Raw genomic sequence first — 22210 nt, forward strand, 5'->3', positions numbered from 1 at the left:
TACTGCATAGCTCTTTGTGTGTGTTTGTGTGCTAACTTAGTATTAAAGTATCGATAGACAACTGCATTGAAATATTACTAAACCACTGACTTTTTCTAATGCATCCTGTTGGGATTAGCATCTGTGCTTTGTTTGCCTTCCTCCCTTACCCGATTACTTGAGGAGGTAAATTTTAATTAAGGATCTTTTTAATCAAGTTACTCCATTACTTGTGAAACTGGATTAGACTTCTGCTCCCAGTCATTGTCAGTGGATGTCAGCGGGTACATAGTCTACTCATTCTCTGCTTACGTTTTCCTTCTGGTTCTTCTGTGTGCCAGGTTAATTGGTGGTTCCATACTGGCCCAATATTAGTGTGAATGCATGTAAATGGGCCCTGTGACGGACTGGCACCCTGTCCAGGACTGGTTTCTGCCTTGTGCCCAGTGCAGCTGAGATACTCTCTTGCCATCCAAGACCCTTAATTGGATTGAGTGGGTTTGAAAATGCTATCTTACTTTACATCACGATATTATGATATACACATATATACACATATATTGAAGCCATTAAGAAGGCTAACAGAATGTTAGGTTATATAGCACGATCTGTGGAGTACAAGTCCAAGGAGGTTCTGCTCAACCTTTATAATGCACTGGTGAGGCCTCATCTGGAGTCCTGTGTGCAGTTTTGGTCTCCAGTCTACAAAAAGGACATAGCAGCGCTAGAAAAGGTCCAGAGAAGAGCGACTAGGCTGATTCCAGGTCTACAGGGGTTGAATTATGAGGAAAGATTAAAAGAGCTGAGCCTTTACAGTTTAAGCAAAAGAAGATTAAGAGGTGACATAATTGAAGTGTTTAAAATTATGAAGGGAATTAGTACAGTGGATCGAGACTGTGACTTTAAAATGAGCTCATCAAGAACACGGGGACACAGTTGGAAACTTGTTAAGGGTAAATTTCGCACAAACATTATTAAGTTTTTCTTTATACAAAGAACGATAGACACTTGGAATAAGCGACCAAGTAGTGTAATAGACAGTAAGACGGTAGGGACTTTCAAAACTCGACTTGATGTTTTCTTGGAGGAAATAAGTGATAGGACTGGCGAGCTTTGTTGGGCTGAATGGCCTGTTCTCGTCTAGATTGTTCTAATGTTCTAATGTTCTAATGTTCTAATAAACATATAATTAGTTTTATAGACACAAACGTAGAAATTGATTAAAATAGGATTAAATAGGTTTAAAACCTGCAAGTCATCAAAATATTACATTTTTAAATAGACATAACTAAAATTTTAATATCGCTTAATACCATGGTTGTTGGTCATTGCTCTGCAGTGATTGCAGATTTTCATCTTGTCATCTTCTTAGTTAGAAGCTCATTATTGCTGCTAATGTAACATACTTTTTGGACTTAAGTTTAATACATTTTTTTGTTAAAATTCTAGAATCCTTAATAGTTTAATTCTTAGACAACTTAATTCACAGTTATTTACTTCCTCTTTTTTAAATTACCAATTAAAATAAAATACAAACTACTAGAGAAACAATAATTCACCGGGTAACTTGGTCTTGCTATGTATATTTGATATAAATTGACTGCTTTAATAAAGTATTTGAAAAAAATAATGAAGGAGGACAATGTCAATATAATGATTATAAATTGCTAATGTTCTCCTGTCATGTAACATTTCTCAGAAAAGGGAAATCTGCATATTAGAAAGGTCTTACTTGGTAGAATTAAAGGACTAAGAAACCATTGAATTGAATAACAAGCCATCCCAGACTGAGGACCTGTGCTGTACTGTATGCAAAAACCTAAACTTTCCTGTTATTAGACATTTTTTGTCACATATGCTAAGGCTCGTTTGTGGGCACGAGTGCCAGGATGTTCTCCCAAGTTCTGGGCCTTGAATAAGCAATATAAAAAAGCAAACTTTGACTTTAGAATGATATGTTAATTACTCAGGCATTTAACTACATAATTTAAATTCTTGTACTGACTGAGTCCCACTGGTGAAGAACAAAACCTAACAGACATTACCAAATGCCTTCCTTAATCTTTGAAATCTTGTTCATATTTATTTTAAGTCAGTGTAAAGAATTAGTTATCCTGATTTACCAATTTTAGAAAACAAGAGTATTTGAGATCAAATAGCATCTTGTTATTGCATTACTTTATCATTTCTTTTTTTTTGTTTTGGAAATTTGTAGCTAAGTGATTTGTATATTGTTGAAAGTGTTGATGCGGAGCTAAGCGATGGCCTAAAGGACTGGTGTCTCTTTCAGAACTCCCTTCCCCCTGTGCCCACTGCATTCACATGAAACACTCTGAGATCTCCAGCTTTCTTTTGCACAGACGTTAAAGCACAAATGGGCAACTCTGAAGCTCTACTTGAAGCCGCTGAGACAGCAGATTCTTAATGTAAATTTAGTACTTCACGTGTAAACCAATCCTGCTGTCTTCTGTTTTCCTTCACCACCCCCATGACCAAAGCTGCCCACCAAACAGAGTGCTGGTGAGTAGTTAATCTTGCTAGATGATAGAATGATGTGGCATAGCTGAGGTTTAGCTCATCCACCTTTCATTTTAAGGAAAAAAAATTAAAATAACTGTTCTCATCAATTACCATTTCTACTAACTGCCAAGAATCCAGTTTTTTTTTCATTCTGTGAGAGTAGCAATATAATATAATAACTTAAACATATCAATCCAAATAACCAATTTAATCCAAACCTCAGACCTATTTATCCAGTTTTGGGTTTCAACCTTTCTTGGCCACTTTCGGCATAAGGCAGGAGCCAGCTCTAGACTACTTTATTGGGGTCGCTCATATACGCACCCACTTTTGGCCAATTTAGACTTGCCAGTTAAACTTAAATGCATCTTTGGAGATGTTGGAAGAAAACCTACACAGTCCATTTAAACAAAGACAGGGTTTGGGATTCAAAACCAAGGTACTAGATTCTTGAAGCAGTAGTATTGTAATGCTTATGTAAATTTATTTATATATACATTCCATACAAATAGATACATTTTTACAAAAATAGGATTGAAAACAAATCAACCCCCACCCCTGTCTATATATTTTTTCTTATGGAATACCTATTGGTGGAATTTGACTGCATGTCTGGTGGTCATAACTTCAGCTTGTACAGAAAATCAAATATAAGTTGGTTTATTTTTCAGTCTTTGCTTACTATCCTGCCTGTTTACTGTCCAAGCCTCTGTAGTTAATGTCACCCACTTTGACATGGCAGTGTATCACCTTTGATATTTTTGATTAGAATTTTTATTGAACCTTTTTTGGTTTTGTTTTCAGAGCAGTTTATGAACCAATGTTATTTAAACAATTATGTTCCCTTAGCAAGCCGTCTCAGTGAATCCACTTTCAAGACAATACTTAAATTACATTCATGTTGCCCAGGATGTTATAAGAAATGTAATCCATGTTAGTTATTGACTGAAGAATTTCAGCTTTAAGTTGATCAAGTCTGCTTTTGTCTTGTGATGTTACAAGAGTCTCCTAAAAGAGGTAGCTGTCTGAAACTAGCAAAGCTCTTTTAATACATCTTTCAATACATGGAATTTGCTGGTTGAAAGCACACAAAAAAGAGGTTCATCATCTGTGATGCCCAATTTTGCCCTCTCTGCTGCAGTACCTGTATTTCTGTAAAATCTAATGCAAAACCCGTAGCATTACTGCAAAACTTTCATAAATACCTGGAAACAGCACTTTTGTCCATTAATTTTCTTTCTTTTTTTGCCCATTAATACTGAGCTACACCCATCTCTACTGCTGCCAGCATTGGGATTAAAATAGTGGGCCGGTTGTTTTGTTATAATTACATCATATTATATATTTAATGTACTCCATCAATACAATCTTTTTTTCTGATGATACTTTTTCCATTAAATGATTTCTCAGTGGCAAAGATTATCATATTAGTATTATTCTTAACGCAGGAATTTGTGTAACAACCAAGGAATGTTAATGTACACACCTTTATCACTTCAAACCATGTTTATTTAGAGCAGCCAATTAAATTTAAAGAGGTATTTTGGAATAAAGGGTGAGTACATGAGAAAGTTCCTTCAGTTATGAGGAAAACCTAGACACAAGTTCCACGACCATTGAGACAGCAGCACATTGCTTCACTGTGCATTATGTGAATTATAGTATGTTAAGCTCCTTACAATTATAAAAATCATAGTCTAGCTTTCTTTGGATTCTTAGAACAAATAGCTTGTATAATGACATCACATTATTATTAACTGAGTATGGTATTAACTTAGCTTTCTTTGGCTTTGCCCTGCTTATTCTTTGTGTTTAACTATTGTGAACGCTGACCCGCACAGACAGACGGACAACATTATTTCACCCATCACACTTTTATTTACACTATGTACAGCAAGTTATGATCACTCACAAACCCCAGTGCTGCTGGCACTGAATCCCCAAAGTCCAGGGCCCACAGTTTCTGTGCCTTGCTTCCTGGCCGCCTCCTGTCCTCTCTCAAGCTTTGCCAACACTGCCTCTTATCCAGCTGACTGGGGTTTTTGATTTATGGGGCCCGGATGGGTTCCAGCTGCTTCCCGGCACTTAGCGGTGGCCACACCCCTGTGTGGCGGAAGTGTCGGCCACTGAAGAGCATGACGAGAAAACCTCTTAGCCCAGCACTTCCTGGTGTGGCGGAAGTGCCGGGTTATTAAAACACAGGCACTGGGACCCGCCTGGCGGTGGCCACGGGTCCACAGGGCTGGGCTTCAAAGCCCCTACCCGAGGCCCCCTGCATAACCAGGACGGACGCCCCACTCGGTCTGGAGGAGGCACACGCCCCTCTGGTCCTCCAGCGCCCGCCGGGCTCCATCCCCGCCAAAGACCACACGGGTAAAACGGCATTGGGCGCCGCCTGGCGGTGACCACGGGCCCCTACAGGGTAGGGCTTCCATGCCCTCGACCGTGGCTTCCAACAGAACCAGGACGGATGCCCTCATGGGTCTGGAGGAGGCACAAGCCCTCCTCATGTTCTCCTGGGCGCCCCGCCGGGACCACACTATAAAAACATTTGTTACAAAGTGCAGCTCCGTTAGGGGTCAGCTTTATTTCTGAATTTTGCTGTTTTTTTTAATTCCAAATGATCACTTAACTTGTGTAAGACTTTCCCAGCAAGCCGTGCTTGGTTTCCTTGTTAAGTTTGTACTTCTTATCAGTTGTGGGGTTTTTGATTTACAGGGCCTGTATGTGTATGAAGTTCAGCATCCTTCCACTGCTACACATTCTGGATACAAACTTGGGTCTTGTCTTCCAATGGGAGCATGACGAGAAAACCTCTTAGTCAGCTATGCTAGTCAAAGTGACAAGAAAGTTGCTTCTGTTATTAATTACACAGATAGTGACCCTTTTGTGAAGTTTATTTCTGTCAATACACAAACATGGGTTACCAAAATGTGAAATGTGTTAACCCAAATGTCACAACATTCCTTTAGGCCAAATGGCTCTTCAGACATTTGACTGAACAAAAGATGACAGTAACAACTCATCTATATGAGTACTGTTCAACATGCATTAAACCCAGAAGAGATAGATAGATAGATAGATAGATAGATAGATAGATAGATAGATAGATAGATAGATAGATAGATAGATAGATAGATATACTTGTATTATATGCTTCTCTGAAGAGTCTTTAGTTTATCTGTCAGGGATATAAGGAAACATTAATGCACTTCATTATTGTTAGAGCCTTGCTGTACTGGACTGACATTCCAATGGCATTTGTCTTTGTTTTCTTTTTGAGGATTAATAAAAAAAGCATGAATTCCCAGTACTTTTGTTTGGTCAATGAGGCAGAATGCTTTCTTGTATATTCAGTCCTCCAATCAACACCTGGTAATAATTCAACCTTTGCCTTCTTGTTACACATTGGGAGGCAGAAAGAGATGAGCTGACAGGAAGTAACAGATGTCAGTGTGACAGGCCTGCCTCCTGTCCTGAGGTTTTATTTATAAGTGTGTGAGATTGCACACAAGTTAAAGTAACTAGCGTGTGTGTTTTTATGTGTAAATAGAGAAAAGACAAAAGGACTAGAAATTAATATGTGTGTAGGAGTAGTAAAAAATTCATGAAGACTTGAAGTCAGTTTGTGTAGGAAGAATGGCATGTCATTCCAATCAGAGGAGTTGGTTGAATGGCAATACAATCTGCAGTCTTCCACAGGGTATCTTGTAGACCAGAAGGTGACAAAGTGTGGAGTTACTCATGTTGTAATGATCAGACTTTTGTTTTTAATTTTTTTTCATCATTTCTCCTTGGCATCATAAAATGATTGAGACAAACTTTTGGGAGTTTCACATTTTAAGGAATCTTGTGCTCACATTTCTTTTTTGAGCGCAATTTGTTATTAAATAAGTAAAAAAAATCTTCAGCAATGCCATGCTCTTTTTCTTTTGTGTGAAGCCATTTTGGGAATTATTTGTTGATGGTTGCTGTTTCAGGGCATCACAGTGGCACAGTGGTAGTGCAGTAAGGAGACCTGGGTTTGCTTCCCGGGTCCTCCCTGAGTGGAGTTTGCATGTTCTCCCCGTGTCTGCGTGGGTTTCCTCCGGGTGCTCCAGTTTCCTCCCACAGTCCAAAGACATGTAGGTTAGGTGCATTGGCAATCCTTAATTGTCCCTAGTGTGTGCTTGGTGTGTGTGTGTGTGTACCCTGCAGTGGGCTGGCACCCTGCCCGGGGTTTGTTTCTGCCTTGTACCCTGTGTTGGCTGGGATTGGCTCCAGCAGACCCCCATGACCCTGTAGTTAGGATATGGTGGGTTGGACAATGATTGACTGCTGTTTCATTGCTAAGTAAGTTTGGGTGGAAGTGTATGCCATATGACATTACTGGGTCAAACATATAAAGGTCATCATTGTGCATTTCATGGTTGTCCAAGAATGGATTTTTCCAAAAGATCTTTGCATTCATTTTTTTCAAATTGTTTTGGAATTCCTGGTTACAAATGTTTTTGCTCTGGTTTTTGACTGTGATTTTTTGATTTGGCCCTGGTTGCACGTTCTTTTTTATTTTTGGCTATCATACCTTCCCATTCTGTTTCCTGACTACTGTTCTTGAAACACATACTAAGAACCGTTTGCTCAACTGTTAGTCTTTTAGATTTTGACACTTGGCTTGAAATTTTTGACCAAATGACATCTCCTTACTCAGAGCTGCTGCCACCTTGTGTGGTCAGTAGAAATCTATAATGTATTTAAATTAACAGGGCAAACAGAATATAGGATGAGAGGTCAAAAACTAGGAATTTACTGGAGTTTTCAAAAAATGAGAACTATAATGCAGTAATTACACTAAACCTTATTTTAGTATAGCACTCTTCACTGAGTGCTGGCGCAGAGCACTGTGGACAACTTTTTAGATAAAATGCCAAGTATAGATTTCACTAATTACTAATTACAGAATTAGCACATATAAAAGATATAGATGTGCTAAAACACACAGGCAACAAATATAATATCTTTATATTTATTAATTGATAAACTATGGCCATTTGACAACCGAGAATATGAAAATTGTAAAAGAGAAAGTCAAAGACAGTGGCAGACACAGATACAGTCCTGAAGACCTTGGCCAACAAGCTGCCCACACCCTCTTGGGCATTCTGTAGTAGAGTCCATGCTGGGTTGTCCAATCTGATGTGAGAATCACCCTCTGATGATTCATTCCAGTGTTCCCAGTGTCTGAGAGGACTTTTCTATAGGCAGGAGAGCAGCTTGACAGTGGAGCAGTGGCACCAAGTGCCTCATCAAGATACTGAAAAGCAAAACAGAATAGAGAAGGGTTAGTAAAGGTTTATAAATATTGCATAGTATAAAACATGACATATTACACTAGACTGAATCAGGATACTGCTTACTGCAGTGAGAGTCATCAAGTTGACTTGTAATGGTTTGTGCATTTGCTCATTTTCTAACCAATATATAAAGTTCAGGGCCATGTGTGAGACCTCTCACACATCCAAAGCTATGAATATGGAACTCTGGGATGTGACAGGATTGGCAGGGCTAACAACAGTAACATCAAGTAAACTTTGAGGCAAGATTCAAACAAAGTGTAATATATGGCTTGTCTACACTGGCGATGATACGAGTTCCTCCATTTGTTAATACCAAAATAAAATTTAGTGTTTCATCACTTCAAAGGAAAGGTACATTTCCCTATTAATACAACATGTATTGTGTTTACAGAGATACTGTATGTAATTGCTAAACCATACAGTAACTAAGACAAGCAAAACAGCATACTTCATTGCTAAACACAAACTTAGTTATTGAATTCATATGATTTGTCAGACCAGGCCACCTTTTCAAAATGTTCCCTGATCCAATTCTGGCATTCATTTGGACATTGTAGTCAATTTTGGATGTAGGCACTGGTCAGCATTGGGCAGTCTAACTAATTATGGCTATGCAGTTCCATGACACCTTTCTCTCATTGCCAACATTAACTTTTTAAGCAATTTGTGCTACAGTAGCTCGTCTGTGGTATCAGACCGGATGGGCTAGCCTTCACTCCCCATGTGCATCAGTGAAACTTGCGCAGCCACGACCCTATTTCTGGTTCACAGGTTGTTCTTCCTTTCACCAATTTTGGTAGGTTCTAACCACTACATAGTAGGAACACCCCACAAATCCTGCAGATTTGGAGATGCTCTGTTGTGCAGCCATCACAATTTGGCCCCTGTCAGAATTGCTCATAACCTTAACACTTGATGATTTTGCCTGCTTCCAACACATCACCTTCAAAAACTGATGATTCACTTGCTGTCTGATATATCCTATCCCTTGAGAGGTGCCATTGTAATGAGATAATCAATACTAGTCAATTTAATTATGAAGAAAGAGGATGTAAATATGGTAAAGCATAAAATATCAATAGTGAATTGCAATGAACAAACAAACTAGTTCTTTTGTTCTTGTCTTGACCTTTGAATGAACGTACTGGTGACATTAAAGAACAAATCTTTTTGCTACGTTTTATATTGCATTCCATGACAGTCCGGAGCTATCATCTTATGCCCAGAGGGGACTGGGCGGTCTCATGGTCTGGAATCCCTACAGATTTTATTTTTTCTCCAGCCGTCTGGAGTTTTTTTGTTTTTCTGTCCCCTGGCCATTGAACCTTACTCTTATTGATGTTAATGTTGATTTATTTTGTTTTATAATTGTGTCTTTCATTTTCTATTCTTTAATATGTAAAGCACTTTGAGCTACTGTTTGTATGAAAATGTGCTATATAAATAAATGTTGTTGTTGTTGTTGTTGTTGTTGTTATCTTAACTTCACTTAAATGGCTGCTGTCTTCGAGATATAACCTATCAGTAAGCTGTTTCAGTAAAACGGTCACGATGACAACTAGCCAGTGACTGACTTGAGAGATGACACCAAACACCTCCCATTAATCGGTTCACACTGACTGAGTGACAATGACCGTCAGATGAAATTTGATTTATTAGAATTTAATAAAGAAGATTATTATTATTATGTGTGATTGTATAATTGTTTTTTTTTTCATTTATTATTGAAATTTTAGATTCTGTAAAGAGGATTATTACATTATTAGTATGATGTGTAAATTACTTATTTTGTTGCTTCCTTTTTTTATGGCTTATTTTGTTTGGTGGTTAAAGTTTTACACTGTTATGATACTCTTCCAACTTTTAAATTTGAATATAGCTTGTTGTTTTTGAAAAGAACAAATCAGTGATTCAAAGATTCAAATCATTTTGGTGAACTGAATGAAATGAAGCAAGTCACTAAGATGAATCATTTTGCACACCACTAAAAAGCAAAGAACTGACTTAAAGTCATTTCAGCTTCACGTTTGGTAAGAAATCTGTGTTTTGAGAGGTTGGGAGGATGCACTGATTACAGCGCATTGCTGCACCCACCACACAACGAACTACGCAGATCGGGATCCGAGTGCAGCCATGCAACGGGTGACCCCTCGGCACACCACTGAACAGTATGAGGATTTTTTACAGTGGCTGGAGTGCCAATCCTGCCACCAACCCCCGAGTTTTCCCTGCATGTTGGAGGACCTGCTTGCAAGGCTGGATGCAGATTAACGTCATACCCAGGATGGAGCCCTTGCTCAAGGGCCCAGCAGAGTACAGTCACTTCTGGTGTTTATGGGATTCAAATCGTCAACCTTCCAATTGCTGGTGCAGATCCCTCGCCTCAGAGCCACTCTACCCTCTTGTGTTTTGCAAGATCTTTAAAAAACTTACTTAGTATGTGAGCACACCAAAGATGTTGGGGATAGTCCAGTAACATTGTCCATGTCATTTCCTTGAGTTTCTTTCAGGCAGTCAAAATTCTTAACTGGCAGTGCATATTCCAAGTCTTGAACAAAATTGTTTTGCAAAGTTCAGTATTTCTTTTGGTGATAGTGAGTGCCAGTATTTGATGCAGTGCTATAAAGAAAGAGCAGATTCAAATGTTCGACAGTCAGTTCATCCCATAGCCTTTGCTGCCATCTAGTGGCTAAAATCCAACAATAAGGAACATAATTTTTGTCAACGCTTAATAGTGTTGACAACAGACTTGAAAATGTAAAGCTAGACCTTAAAGTTAGTAACAAGACTTGCATTTTAGACAAATATAATTTTATAGCACTCTTGTTTTCAGTGGCAGACTTTTGAGGGAGGGAACTCTGGGGTTGAACCATTATTCTAAAGCAGGGGTGGAGAACTCCAGGCCTGGAGTGCCACAACGACTACAGGTTTTCATTCTAACCGTTTTTCTAATCAGTGACCAGTTTTCACTGCTAATTCACTTTTTCCCCATCACTTTAATAGCCCTGTTAGAAGAGTTTAGTCCTCTAAATTGATTCCTTTCTTCATTAAATGACAGCCAAGCAGAAATGAGATGTGAAACGAGCTAACAGATGACCAGCTAAACTGGGGCTTCAAACTCCAACCAATTTCACTCCAATCACTTTCTTAATGAGAAGCCAATTCTTGCTGTTAATTAAACCCGTTATTTAATTCCAGGGCTTGTTGCTGCTCTCATTCTGCCACAGCACACATTTCGAAAACTGTTGTTTTTCTTTTCTTTCTAAGAGCACCAATGTCAAAATGTTTTGGTGACCTGAGAGATCAACCTTACCAAGAACTTGACCTCTCTTTAATTTCAGATATTGTGTGATGGGCACTGGTCGTGTGGTGGCTTGTTTTGTGTCTCATTATTGTTTGGCTGCTAATTAAAGAAAAAGAAACAACTATGGGGTCTGAGTCAAGTTAATTAAAAGAAGTAATCAGCAGCAAAAACTGGTCACTAATGAAGAAGATGGTAAGAATGAAAACCTGCAGCCACTGCGTCACTCAAGGCCTGGAGTTTGCCACCCCTGTTCTAAGGGAACCATAGAAAAACAAGTAGTTACTTAAATTTCAATAGTGATTATACAGGAAAAGGAAGTAGTTTAAGAGAATGTGATAGGTGTATAGAGAGCATCAAAAGGCACGTGAACAGCATCTGAGGTTATGAATGATATATATAGAGAGGGACGGAGTATGCAATGCCAAACCTTAGAATAATACTTGATAGCCATCAGAGCACAGCATGCCATGTGTTATATTCAAAACAAAGAAGGTCTGATCCATTACAACTATCTATTTTGAGCAAGAGAACAAGAAATAGAGAAAAGGAGAGAGAAAAGATACTATTCTGACACCTAGTTATTTTCACAATATCAAGTATTTTCAGATGGTAAAATAAAACTACGCACCACTTTGCCCCAGTTGCATGAAGACATGCAGTGTGCAGTTGTTAAAAGCAACTTGTCCCAACTGCATCAAAGCAATAATTAGGGTTCCCCGTGAAGCTTGTGGTTTCGTGAAGTGTACAGAATGAATGCTTTTCCCAAAAAAAAAAATATTACTGATTTTCAAAGCGAAAATTTTGGGTGTGCTTGTGAGACTAAAAGGACAGGAGTACAGGCACCAAACATCCAGAAATGTTAGTTCTGAACCACTTTAAAATTTGAATTTTCTGGTACTTTTCCAATACACAGCCTAGAACTACTCTACTAATTCCTTTCATCATTTTAAACACTTTAATCATGTCACCTCTTAATCTGCTTTTGCTTAAACTTAATCTTCCATTGCACAATATATTGCAGTATAATAATATATATTATATACCGTGTATAAACACGCAATTACATTATATAGTATAACAGAGGAATTATGTCTATCTATTATAATAAAAAAATCATCTCGGAGAGACACTTTGAAGTCCCGCGAGACTACTTGCACGTCACGCCCTACTTACAAACAATTTCTTGGAGACACTTTAACGTCCTGCGAGACAAAAGGACAGCTGCTGTACAGGCTTTTAAATGATTATCGCGCAGCGCAACATGCAGATCAGGCAGCATGGCAGCAGCAGCTGCTGGGTTAAAGGTCAACTGCTGAGCAGGTTTTAAAATGATCGTCGCGCAGCGCGACATGCATATCACGCAGCACGGCAGCAGCAGCTGCTGTACAGGCTTTTAAATGATCGATGTGCAGAGCGGCACAAGCAGCAGCAGCAGCGAAGCGAGCAGGGGGACTTAGAAAATAGCTGCTAAAAGGGTAATCAGTGTTCACTGAGAGTAGTGTAGTTAAGCTTTGAGATTACATCAAAGTCAGTTTTAGAAGATGTCAGGTGTTTTACAGGATTATGTGTTGTAATTCATTCCATGTGTCTATGGTTCTCTGCATGAAAAAAAAAAAAATTCCAAATTATAATAATATTCTAATCTGCCTAATCAAGACCAGGGTCTTGGAGCATATCCAAGTTAAGCATAGGGCACAAGGCAAGAACAAACCCCAGACAGGACAGTAGTCCATCACAGGGTGAACACACATGCACACAAACACACACACACACACATACACACATGCCAAGGCCAATTTAGCATTACAAATTCACCAAACCTGCATGTCTTTGGACAGAGGGAGGAAACCCATACAGACACAGGGAGAACATGCAAACTCAATTCGTGGAAGACCTTGGACTGGAACTCTGTTCTCCTTAATGAGTGGCAGCAGCACTACGAGTGCAACACCATGCCACTGTAACATTACCCTTCACAAGTTTCCAATTGTGTGCCAGTGTTCTTGTTGAACTCGTTTTAAAGTAACAGCCTGGAACTACTAATTCCTTTCATCATTTTAAACACTTTAATCATGTCATGTCTTAATTTGCTTTTGCTTAAACTTAAGATGTCAGGTGTTTTACAGTATTATGCGGAGTAGATAGCTGTGACTGGCATTGTGGGATGTTGCAAACACTGATCCTGTTAGAGTCAGTGTGGTGATGTGTGTGACTGTGCTCTATTATGAACTGCTGGCTCATTCTTGCTCTAGGCACATTGCTTTTGGGACATTCTCCCGATGGCCCCGTGCCTATTATATAGACAAAGGATTGATGGATGTCTGGAGGTGGTAGCTTCATATTTGTGGCAGAGTTTTGAGTGTTTCAATAACCACCAGAAAAGCAGCTACAGACAAATCAAAGAGCTGTTGTGATTTTTGTGCTTGTTCTAATTCAGTACAATAGTAGAAGTATTTCGAACAGTTTATGCTGGAAAACAGTTGAAGAGAGAATTATTAAGGTAGTATTATAATTGTTTTTTTCTTATCTAGCAGTCATATTGGCAAAAATAATTAAAATTAAATCTGGAAACTTACAATAGAAATGACACACACTGTGAAAAGAAAAGAACAGAATATATTATTCCTCTACATTTGTTGAGCTTCTGTATACTATACATGTGTTCTTCTAATTTTATCATTAACTGCTGATTATGTGGCTGCTGTATAATTAATGTAGTGGTTGTTGGTAAAAGAGCATGATTATCACTAGAATCCATCCATCCATTTTCTAACCCGCTGAATCCGAATAGGGTCACGGGTCCGCTGGAGCCAATCCCAGCCAACACAGGGCACAAGGCAGGAGCCAATCCTGGGCAGGGTGCCAACCCACCGCAGGACACACACAAACACACCCACACACCAAGCACACACTAGGGCCAATTTAGAATCGCCAATCCACCTAACCTGCATGTCTTTGGATTGTGGGAGGAAAGAGCACCTGGAGGAAACCCACGCAGACACGGGAGAACGTGCAAACTCCACGCAGGGAGGACCCGGAAGCGAACCCGGTCTCCTAACTGCGAGGCAGCAGCGCTACCACTGCGCCACCGTGCGCCTATCACTAGAATGCCAATTGAAATTGTGTTTTTAAATCTTAAATTATTTCAATAGCATGCATGTCATGCTCCCTTCCTTGACTTTTGCTAAATTGGCTTCTGACTTGTTGGTGTCTTTGTGGACTAAAAATGTCAAATTAGGACACACTGCTCCAGAAGCCTTTCTGACACTAGTAGCTGCCTCGTGATTTCTGGTCTTTCATATGGTGTACTCTCTGCTACTTGTTGCTTTTCTGTAGGAAAGGTTTGTTAGCTGCAACATGCCCTTAAAAAACATATCTTTTAAGAAGTTTAGCACAGTTGAAGCATGTGTTTGGTGCCAGGTGATTCTGCCAGATGCTGAGCAGACTATTTATTTGATTTCCTTCTGTCTCTTGAGAATGTGTCCTATAGGTACAGAACTGTGCATCAGATGTAGATGGCTTTTTGTTTTTTCTGTTATGTTTCCTTTCCTTTGATCTTGCCTAGATTGTTCAAATTTCAATAGGACAGATAAAGCATTGTGTATTGAAAATCCAATGTCTTATTATTGATCAGTGTGACTTAGTGACCAATACATCTACAGTTTAAACTATAAGGCTGTCTGTTTGCTCCCAACATATTGATTTATTCTGGGTTAATTATTAAACTGTCTGGTAAATAATAAAAATAGATTAAGTAGGTTTGATGGTATAATTGGAATATTATATAAACAATTGTATTATAACTGTAATTGTAAAGCATGTTGCAATGTTTTTCAGTAGAGAGGTTATTTATTCAGACTTGTGATCTTTCCCTTACCAGGACGATGAGGTTGTACTACAATGCACAGCATCCATCCTTAAAGACCAGATCAAGCTGTGCCTGGCTGCAGAAGGCTTCGGAAACCGCCTCTGCTTTCTGGAACCCACTTCCAATGCTCAGGTTAGTGATGCTTTATGCCTCTTTAGAAGTCTCTGATGTGGTGACTACCTTATTTCACACTTAACTTTTTTATTTTTTTTTTTAAAGACAATTTAGAATGTATCACACAGTTGATTTCAAAGCATAACTGATTTTAGCCAGATGGCAGCAGGCAGTTGATCTTTTCTTTCATCAGCAGTATTTATTGGAGATAAGTGAATATCAATTTTTTAAAAGGAAAAATGGTACAGAAAGGAGGCAGAGCCACATTTTGTTGATATTTACCTAAGGTTTGAATGAAATCTAAATTCTATAAAATATAAAACATCTTGCACAATAAACATTAATTGCTCATGTCACATATAGTGTGAATGATTTCAAAAGAATGGTCTGCTCATTCTGTGCTCTCTAGCAAGATGGTGAGCTCAATTATCATTATACAAATATGTATACAGTATCTGCGGCAGTGGCTTGCAGAGCACAGTGTTTAGTCAATGTGAAGCTAAATTGCATTTTACTAAAATGTGACTTTCTGCATGGAAATCTCTGCACTGTATTCACTGTGAAATAAAGGCAAGAATTATAGCGAGTCGGGGCACCAGAAGTGATCCTGTATAACTGATTATAAACATTATAAACATGCAAATTTGTGAAGTGTCTTTGCAGACATGAGTCTTTCATTTGACTGCTGATAGATGGAAATGGAGCCATTTAGGTGTCAGAACAGGTGAAAGCTGTGGGTTCAGGAGATTTGAAACTGGAAATGATGTCAGCAGTCTTCATCCGTCAGTCTTCGACTCTGCAGAGGGAGGGAGAAGAGAGTTAGTTAGAGACAGTGCCGACCTGTGACTTGGAGTGATATTACCATCGGTTGAGCCCTGAAGTTGTCCCCCAAGTACACATGTGTGACACCACTAACATTCCCTTGTTAGCAGGTGGAAGCATTTCCAGCAGCTTAGGAGACGATGCACTCTTATAGATCGTCTTTTATTTGAACAGCTTGATCCTGTCATTTAGTTTGTCACTTTCACTTGGTGAATGATGCAAAATCAACACCAAAGGTGATCAGAATAGTAAAAATTTTAAAAGTATGTTTTGATTTTTTTAAAGTGATATAATGCAACATTAAAATAAGTAATTGTTGTCAGTAGAAAAGCACTGTTTTAAAACAAAATGAATTCTTCTGTTCTTCATTGTGAATTAGGTAATGGCTGCATCCAGTAGTTTTTCTTTTTGATTCAGCTTGAAATTAAGTACTTTCACTAACTGAAGATATGATTCCCTGTGACCGCCATCAGACTATCATGCAGCATTTGCACTTTGACAACAAAGACACCTGTGTAGAGCATAAGAAAAAGAACAGATCTGCTGTGATCTCAGACGTCTGGCAGTATTTTGTTCAGAACTGTGTTTTGATTTACAGCCCAGGGCGACATATTACTGTTGATAAGCAACTGGTTCCAACTAAGGTCTGTTGTCCTTTTTTGCAATACATCTCAAGCAAGCCTAACAAATCTGGCATGAAGTTAGTTTTGGATTGAGGCAGATTTGGAGGCAAAGTACATGTGCAATGCCACTCCTTAGTTAGGAAAAGATCCCAGTCGTAACACGGGAGAAAGACTTTCCAAGACTGTGGTCATAAAGCTTGTAGAGCCATTTCTGGGCAAAGGCAGAGCTGTAGACAAAAAACAACGTTTTCATGTCACTTTTGCTGGCTAACAGACTGCTACACTGCAACACAACTCTACATGGCACCATAAACAAAGTGGGATTGGAAATTATACCTGCAGCTAAAGTCACTTCAGTACGTGAGCAATCCTCCACTTTAGTGTTTAGGTATGGCAGTGCAATTCTGAAGATGTATGCGCCCAAAAAGTAGACGTTTGTCTGCATTCTCAGTACCATGCACCATAACGTGGAGATTGGACAAGATCAGAAAAAAAAAATGTTCAAATGACAACTAACGCTCAAATGGCAAAGCGTTTTCAAATAATGACATTTTCATGCATGGATGTGTGTGTGCATGCGCGACGGAGAGCAAGACAGGCAGAGACAGATTTGATGCACTTTTGCAAATGTATAATGATACAAATGTGTTTTTATTCAAGAATAAAACTAAATAAAAAAAAAATTAAAGTGACAACAAGCTACCAAGAAGACATGATTCACCAGCATTTGCGTGTCTGCTTAAATCCCTTTAGCGATATCTTTTACAAGTAGCAAAAATTTACACTGGGTTTTACAGACTCAATTCAGTTGTATTTTTTTTATTAAATAATAGTAATAATAATAGCAGCTCACTACTCAAAAAGGTAAATGCAGGGAGGACCTGAGATCGACCCTGCAACCTCTTGGTTATGAACCAGCAGTTCTTCCCTCTGCATCAGTCAAGTGGACATGTCTGTATTGTGTCAATTGATATTTGGGCTTAGCTTTCTACACGTTGCCAGCAACATGTAAATCGAGCAATTTCTTTTATTTCAGTTATATTCTTCAATACCTTTTGTAAAAGTGTTTATTTGATATTGGGACTTCAGTCTTCACACATTATACACTTCACGTCAATATTTTGTTATAGTTACTATAACATGAAAAAGGTCACTTACCTTTTCTGTCAAAAGTTCTTAAGCATGTTGTAGCCTCCCAACTCATTAATTACTTAAATTCTAATAATTCGATGGAATCCTTTCAGTTTTGTTTCAGATCAGCTGTGAAACTGCTCTGCTTTGGGCAACTGATGATTTGATTTTGGCAGCAGATTCTGGACAAACCAACATATTATTTCTTTCAGGACAGCATTTGGCACTGTCAGACATGGCATTCTGTTGTCCAGAATGGAGAACATGCTGGATATCACTGGTACTACCCTCAAGTGGTTTAAGTCCAATCTAACTGATAGGCAAGAGTTTGTTAGTCTTGGCAACAGCAGGTCCAGCTTAGCACCAGTGACACAAGAAGTCCCTCAGGGCTCTGGCCTTTGCTGTCACGTACCTATATGCTTCCCCTTGGCCATATTTTCTGTAGCTATGGACTTGGTTATCATTTTTATGTAGATGATACTCAACTCTATTACAGTATTAGAAGCAAAACTTGCATCAGTAAGTTAAAAACAACTTGCATCAGTAAGTTAAAACCTAGATGCGCATAACTCATTAAAATTAAATTGCCACAAAACTGAACTCTTGCAAATTGGCACTAAAGCACGATGTAAGAAAATGAGATCCTTTTTAGACACTCTCGATGGTGATCTTATTAGACCTTCTTCTTATGCAAGAAACCTTGGTTTCATTTTTCATTCCACCCTTTCTTATTCCACCCACATAAACCACATTAAGAAAATTTCTTACTTTCACCTTTGTAACATATATAGTACCATGTTCACTTATTCCTCTCTTTTTCTAATGCCAGAAGCCTTGTCCATGTTTTTATCACATCCTGCATCTATTATTTCCTACTGGCAGGTACTCCTTCTAAACTTACATCATAGCTCCAGTTGATTCAAAACTCTACTGTAAGAGTTCTTACATGAGCCAGCAACAGTGAGCACATAACACCCATTGTGCTTTGCCTTCATTGGCTTCATGTGTCTTACAGGATTGAATATAAAATTCTCTGCATGTGCATAGATGGTCTACCCTCCATCTTACTTTAGCAGGGAGAATTAACATTGTCAAGATGAATATCCTCCCTAAGCTTCTGTTCCTATTTCAAAACAGCCCCTTATACATTAACAAATCTATTTTTAAGAAATTAGATTCAATCATAACCTCATTTATTTGGAATTCGAGAAAACCACACAATCAGAAGGTGACCCTACAACGAGCTAAATCAGAAGGCGGCGTGGCTCTACCTAATTTTCCATTTTATTAGTGGGTGGCAAACATACAAGCTATAAAAACCTGGACTTTGACACCAATAGGTGAACACACACTAGCTTGGTTTGCAATAGAAATTAAATTCTGCAATACATCTTTATATTCCTTGCTTTGCTCACCAGTAAATACAAGGTATCGTCAATATACTAACAACCCAATTTTTCTTATGGAACCAATGTAGGAAGCACTTCAAGTTAGAGAATATTTTATCTGGGCACCTCTAGATGATAACCACCGTTTTCCACCCTCTCAAACTTACATAGTTTTTAATGATTGGAAAATGAGTGGGATTAAATCATTTAGAGATTTGTATATAAATAATGTTTTCGTATCCTATCCTACACTCCAAATTTTGTCTCCCATCAACACAATTTTTCCACTATCTCCAAATTAGAAACTTTGCTAAACAAAATCTGCCCAATTTTCCTCACCTCCCACCTATTTCTATTCCAGAAAAAATATTGATCAGTCTAGGGGATTCAGACGGTATTTCTATAATATATAAAAACATTTTAAAGTCCCTTCCTTTTAACACTCTAATTCCTGAAGCCTATTAAAAAACTCATAATCTCGGCCCACCTTAAATTCCTTTGCACCTCTCCATCATTATCTTTTGTTTTGTTAATGTGTCGATCAGCACAAGTAGCTCAAGCCTTGTTTATATCGGTGTGAGGTGCCTGGAGTTGTATAGGGTAAATAATATATAATTATTTGGAACACATGCAATTCATGTGTGTTCCGAGTCTACAACGATCTGTATAAGTCTAGGATGACAGAAAATGTGAGAAATGCAAGAAATGTTGAAGACATACCTAAAACACAAACGTTTTTCATATTTTAGTACTAATAACAAAATTTTGACACAAAGTGTATAATGTGTGAAGACTGAAGTCCAAATATCAAATAAATACTTTCACAAAAGGTACACGTGTAACAAAACAATTGCGCTTTTATTCAGCAGTATACCCGAAAAAAAAAAAATTGGATTAAGGTACGACACTGACACTATTTCTTTGGTGGTACAGCGGTAAGAACTGCTGACTCATAATCAAGAGGTTGCATGTTAGATCCTAGCTGCTTCTCTCTATTAATGTTTTGAGTAGTGAGCTGCTCTTATTGTTACTATTGTACAATAAAAACATACAGTTGATTTGAGTCTGTAACAGCTGGTGTAAATTTTTGGTTCTTGTAAAGGTTAGCGTTTTTTTTTTTTTTATTCAGTTTTATTCTCTCAGTCACATTCATGCTCCCCACGATCTGACACTGCTGTTTTCAAATAAAGATGTGCTATAACAGAGGTGAACTCAGATGAGGATGAGTAAGGCATGCCGAGGTCGCCAAGGTATTGTGCAAAGTTCTGTTTGTGATTATATTTTGTGATGGTATTTATATAAAAAAAATGTATATGTTACTTATATAAAAGCCACATCGAATGTTATTTACCTGTTTACCTTGATTTATGTACTTATCTTCCTACACTGCAATGTCACAAGTAGACTGCAGAGCTTCCTGTGTGTAATCGACACAGGCATGCTCACAAAGTACTGTATATGTGTAATGCCAATACAAATGCGGCGGCAGCTTCCACCTGCAGCTATAGACTCTTCAGCACATGAGCAAAGCTACAAGAATGCAGTCTGACTTCTTTTTTTTTGGGCACATACACCGTCAGATCTAGTGTTAAAGATCCAAGAGTACAGTAGGAAGAGGATCTCTTACTCAACATTTCAGAAACAGAGTTGAAGGCAGCCATGCACAGAATTTACTCTAGCTCCATATATGCAAAGCATTCAATTATTCAACTTAAAATATTGTATCGAGTACATCTATCTCGCTTAGATTTGTCCAAAATGTTTCCAGGATAAGATCCAACCTGCAAATGTTGCAATTGAGCTCCAGCTTCACTAGACCACATGTTTTGGGCATACACCAAGTTAACAACATTCTGGACCAAACTTTTTGAATGCCTATCAGACAGCCTAGGTGTCACAATCCCTCCTAACCCAATAACAGCTGTGTTTGGTGGGCTCACAGAGGGGCTTAAAGTGGAGAAGGACAAACAAACTGTAATCGCCTTTACTTCACTATTGACACATAGACTTGTTTTGCTCAACAAAAATCAATTTCTCACTTAGAGGATCTGTTCAAAACTTTTTAAAAAGTGGGCAGTTTTTAGAATAAGCATTTGTTATATGTTTTTAATAAATTCAATTAAAAAATGTATTAATAAGCTGCAAAGCTTTTAATGGCTTTGTACTTGACTAGATCATTGATCTTCTCCATCATAATGCTGCTGTTCACCCACTAAGATCTTCTGATTCTGACAGTCTTGTTGTGCCTGCGCTCTAAGGGTGACAGGGCCTTCAGCGTCCAGACTTTGGAATGACCTCCCGAAATTAATTAGATCAGCTGATTCCATTCATTCTTTTAAAAGACAACTTGAAACCCATCTATTCAGGAAGGATTTGAACTTAACCTAACATTCTGTACCTTCTTTCAGTTTACCTCCCTGTCCAGATAGTCAGCATAATTTGTGTGTGCGTTATATCACTAATAATTTTATTTGTTTCAGGCATTTCTTTTAGTATTGAACTTAGTATTTCACTCTGTTTTTTTTTCTTTTATTGTATTTAATGCGTTGTGTAACCTGTATTTACCTGTTTAGTGTTCCGTGCAGAAAATATTTGTATCCAATGTTACATATACCCTGCTGTTAAAATAAGCACCTCGACCATTGGAAAGATGCTATATAAATATCATGTTGTTGTTATTATTATTATGAATTGGTGTTAAAAATCTAGTGGTCTGCTGCCCCAACCAAGGCTGATCCCTATCTTGCGCCTGGAGATTATGGGAAACTCTGTAACACCATGAACTTAAATTGAATCAACTGGATGGAAGGAATTCTTAAAATATCTGTATAAACCCTTATACATATAATATAAAGATAACATTGTTTGAAGCAGTTATAAAATACAAGTGTCTGATTACACTCTTTCCTCTGAGACAAAGGCATTCACTTTAGTAACCATTCAGGAAAAAGAATGTTCTTTTACTTCATCTGCAAAGGCTATTTGCTTTCTGTCCTTGAGACACATGGCACAGCTTCAAAATACTACTAGAGCATCTTGTGACAGTCAACAGTAGTGACAGTGATGGCTCTGGCAATTTTTTTCATTTTGAATAAAGATGATGAATGAGGGTAACAGAAGGACAT

The 22210-nt window shown here is 38.3% G+C and overlaps 1 protein-coding gene across 10 annotated transcripts in view; it reads left to right on the plus strand.

The window, feature by feature from the left end:
* Window positions 1-22210, plus strand: part of LOC120538749 (ryanodine receptor 1-like) — a 364839-nt gene that overhangs the window by 14245 nt on the left and 328384 nt on the right. For all 10 annotated transcript variants that reach the window (XM_039768185.1, XM_039768186.1, XM_039768187.1 and 7 more), the window contains exon 2: window positions 15020-15139. In XM_039768185.1, coding sequence (XP_039624119.1) covers window positions 15020-15139 — 120 coding nt within the window. The remainder of the gene's footprint in view (window positions 1-15019; window positions 15140-22210) is intronic.

This window comes from Polypterus senegalus, chromosome 11 (assembly GCF_016835505.1).
Source record: "Polypterus senegalus isolate Bchr_013 chromosome 11, ASM1683550v1, whole genome shotgun sequence".
In the NCBI taxonomy this organism is placed as follows: domain Eukaryota; kingdom Metazoa; phylum Chordata; class Cladistia; order Polypteriformes; family Polypteridae; genus Polypterus; species Polypterus senegalus.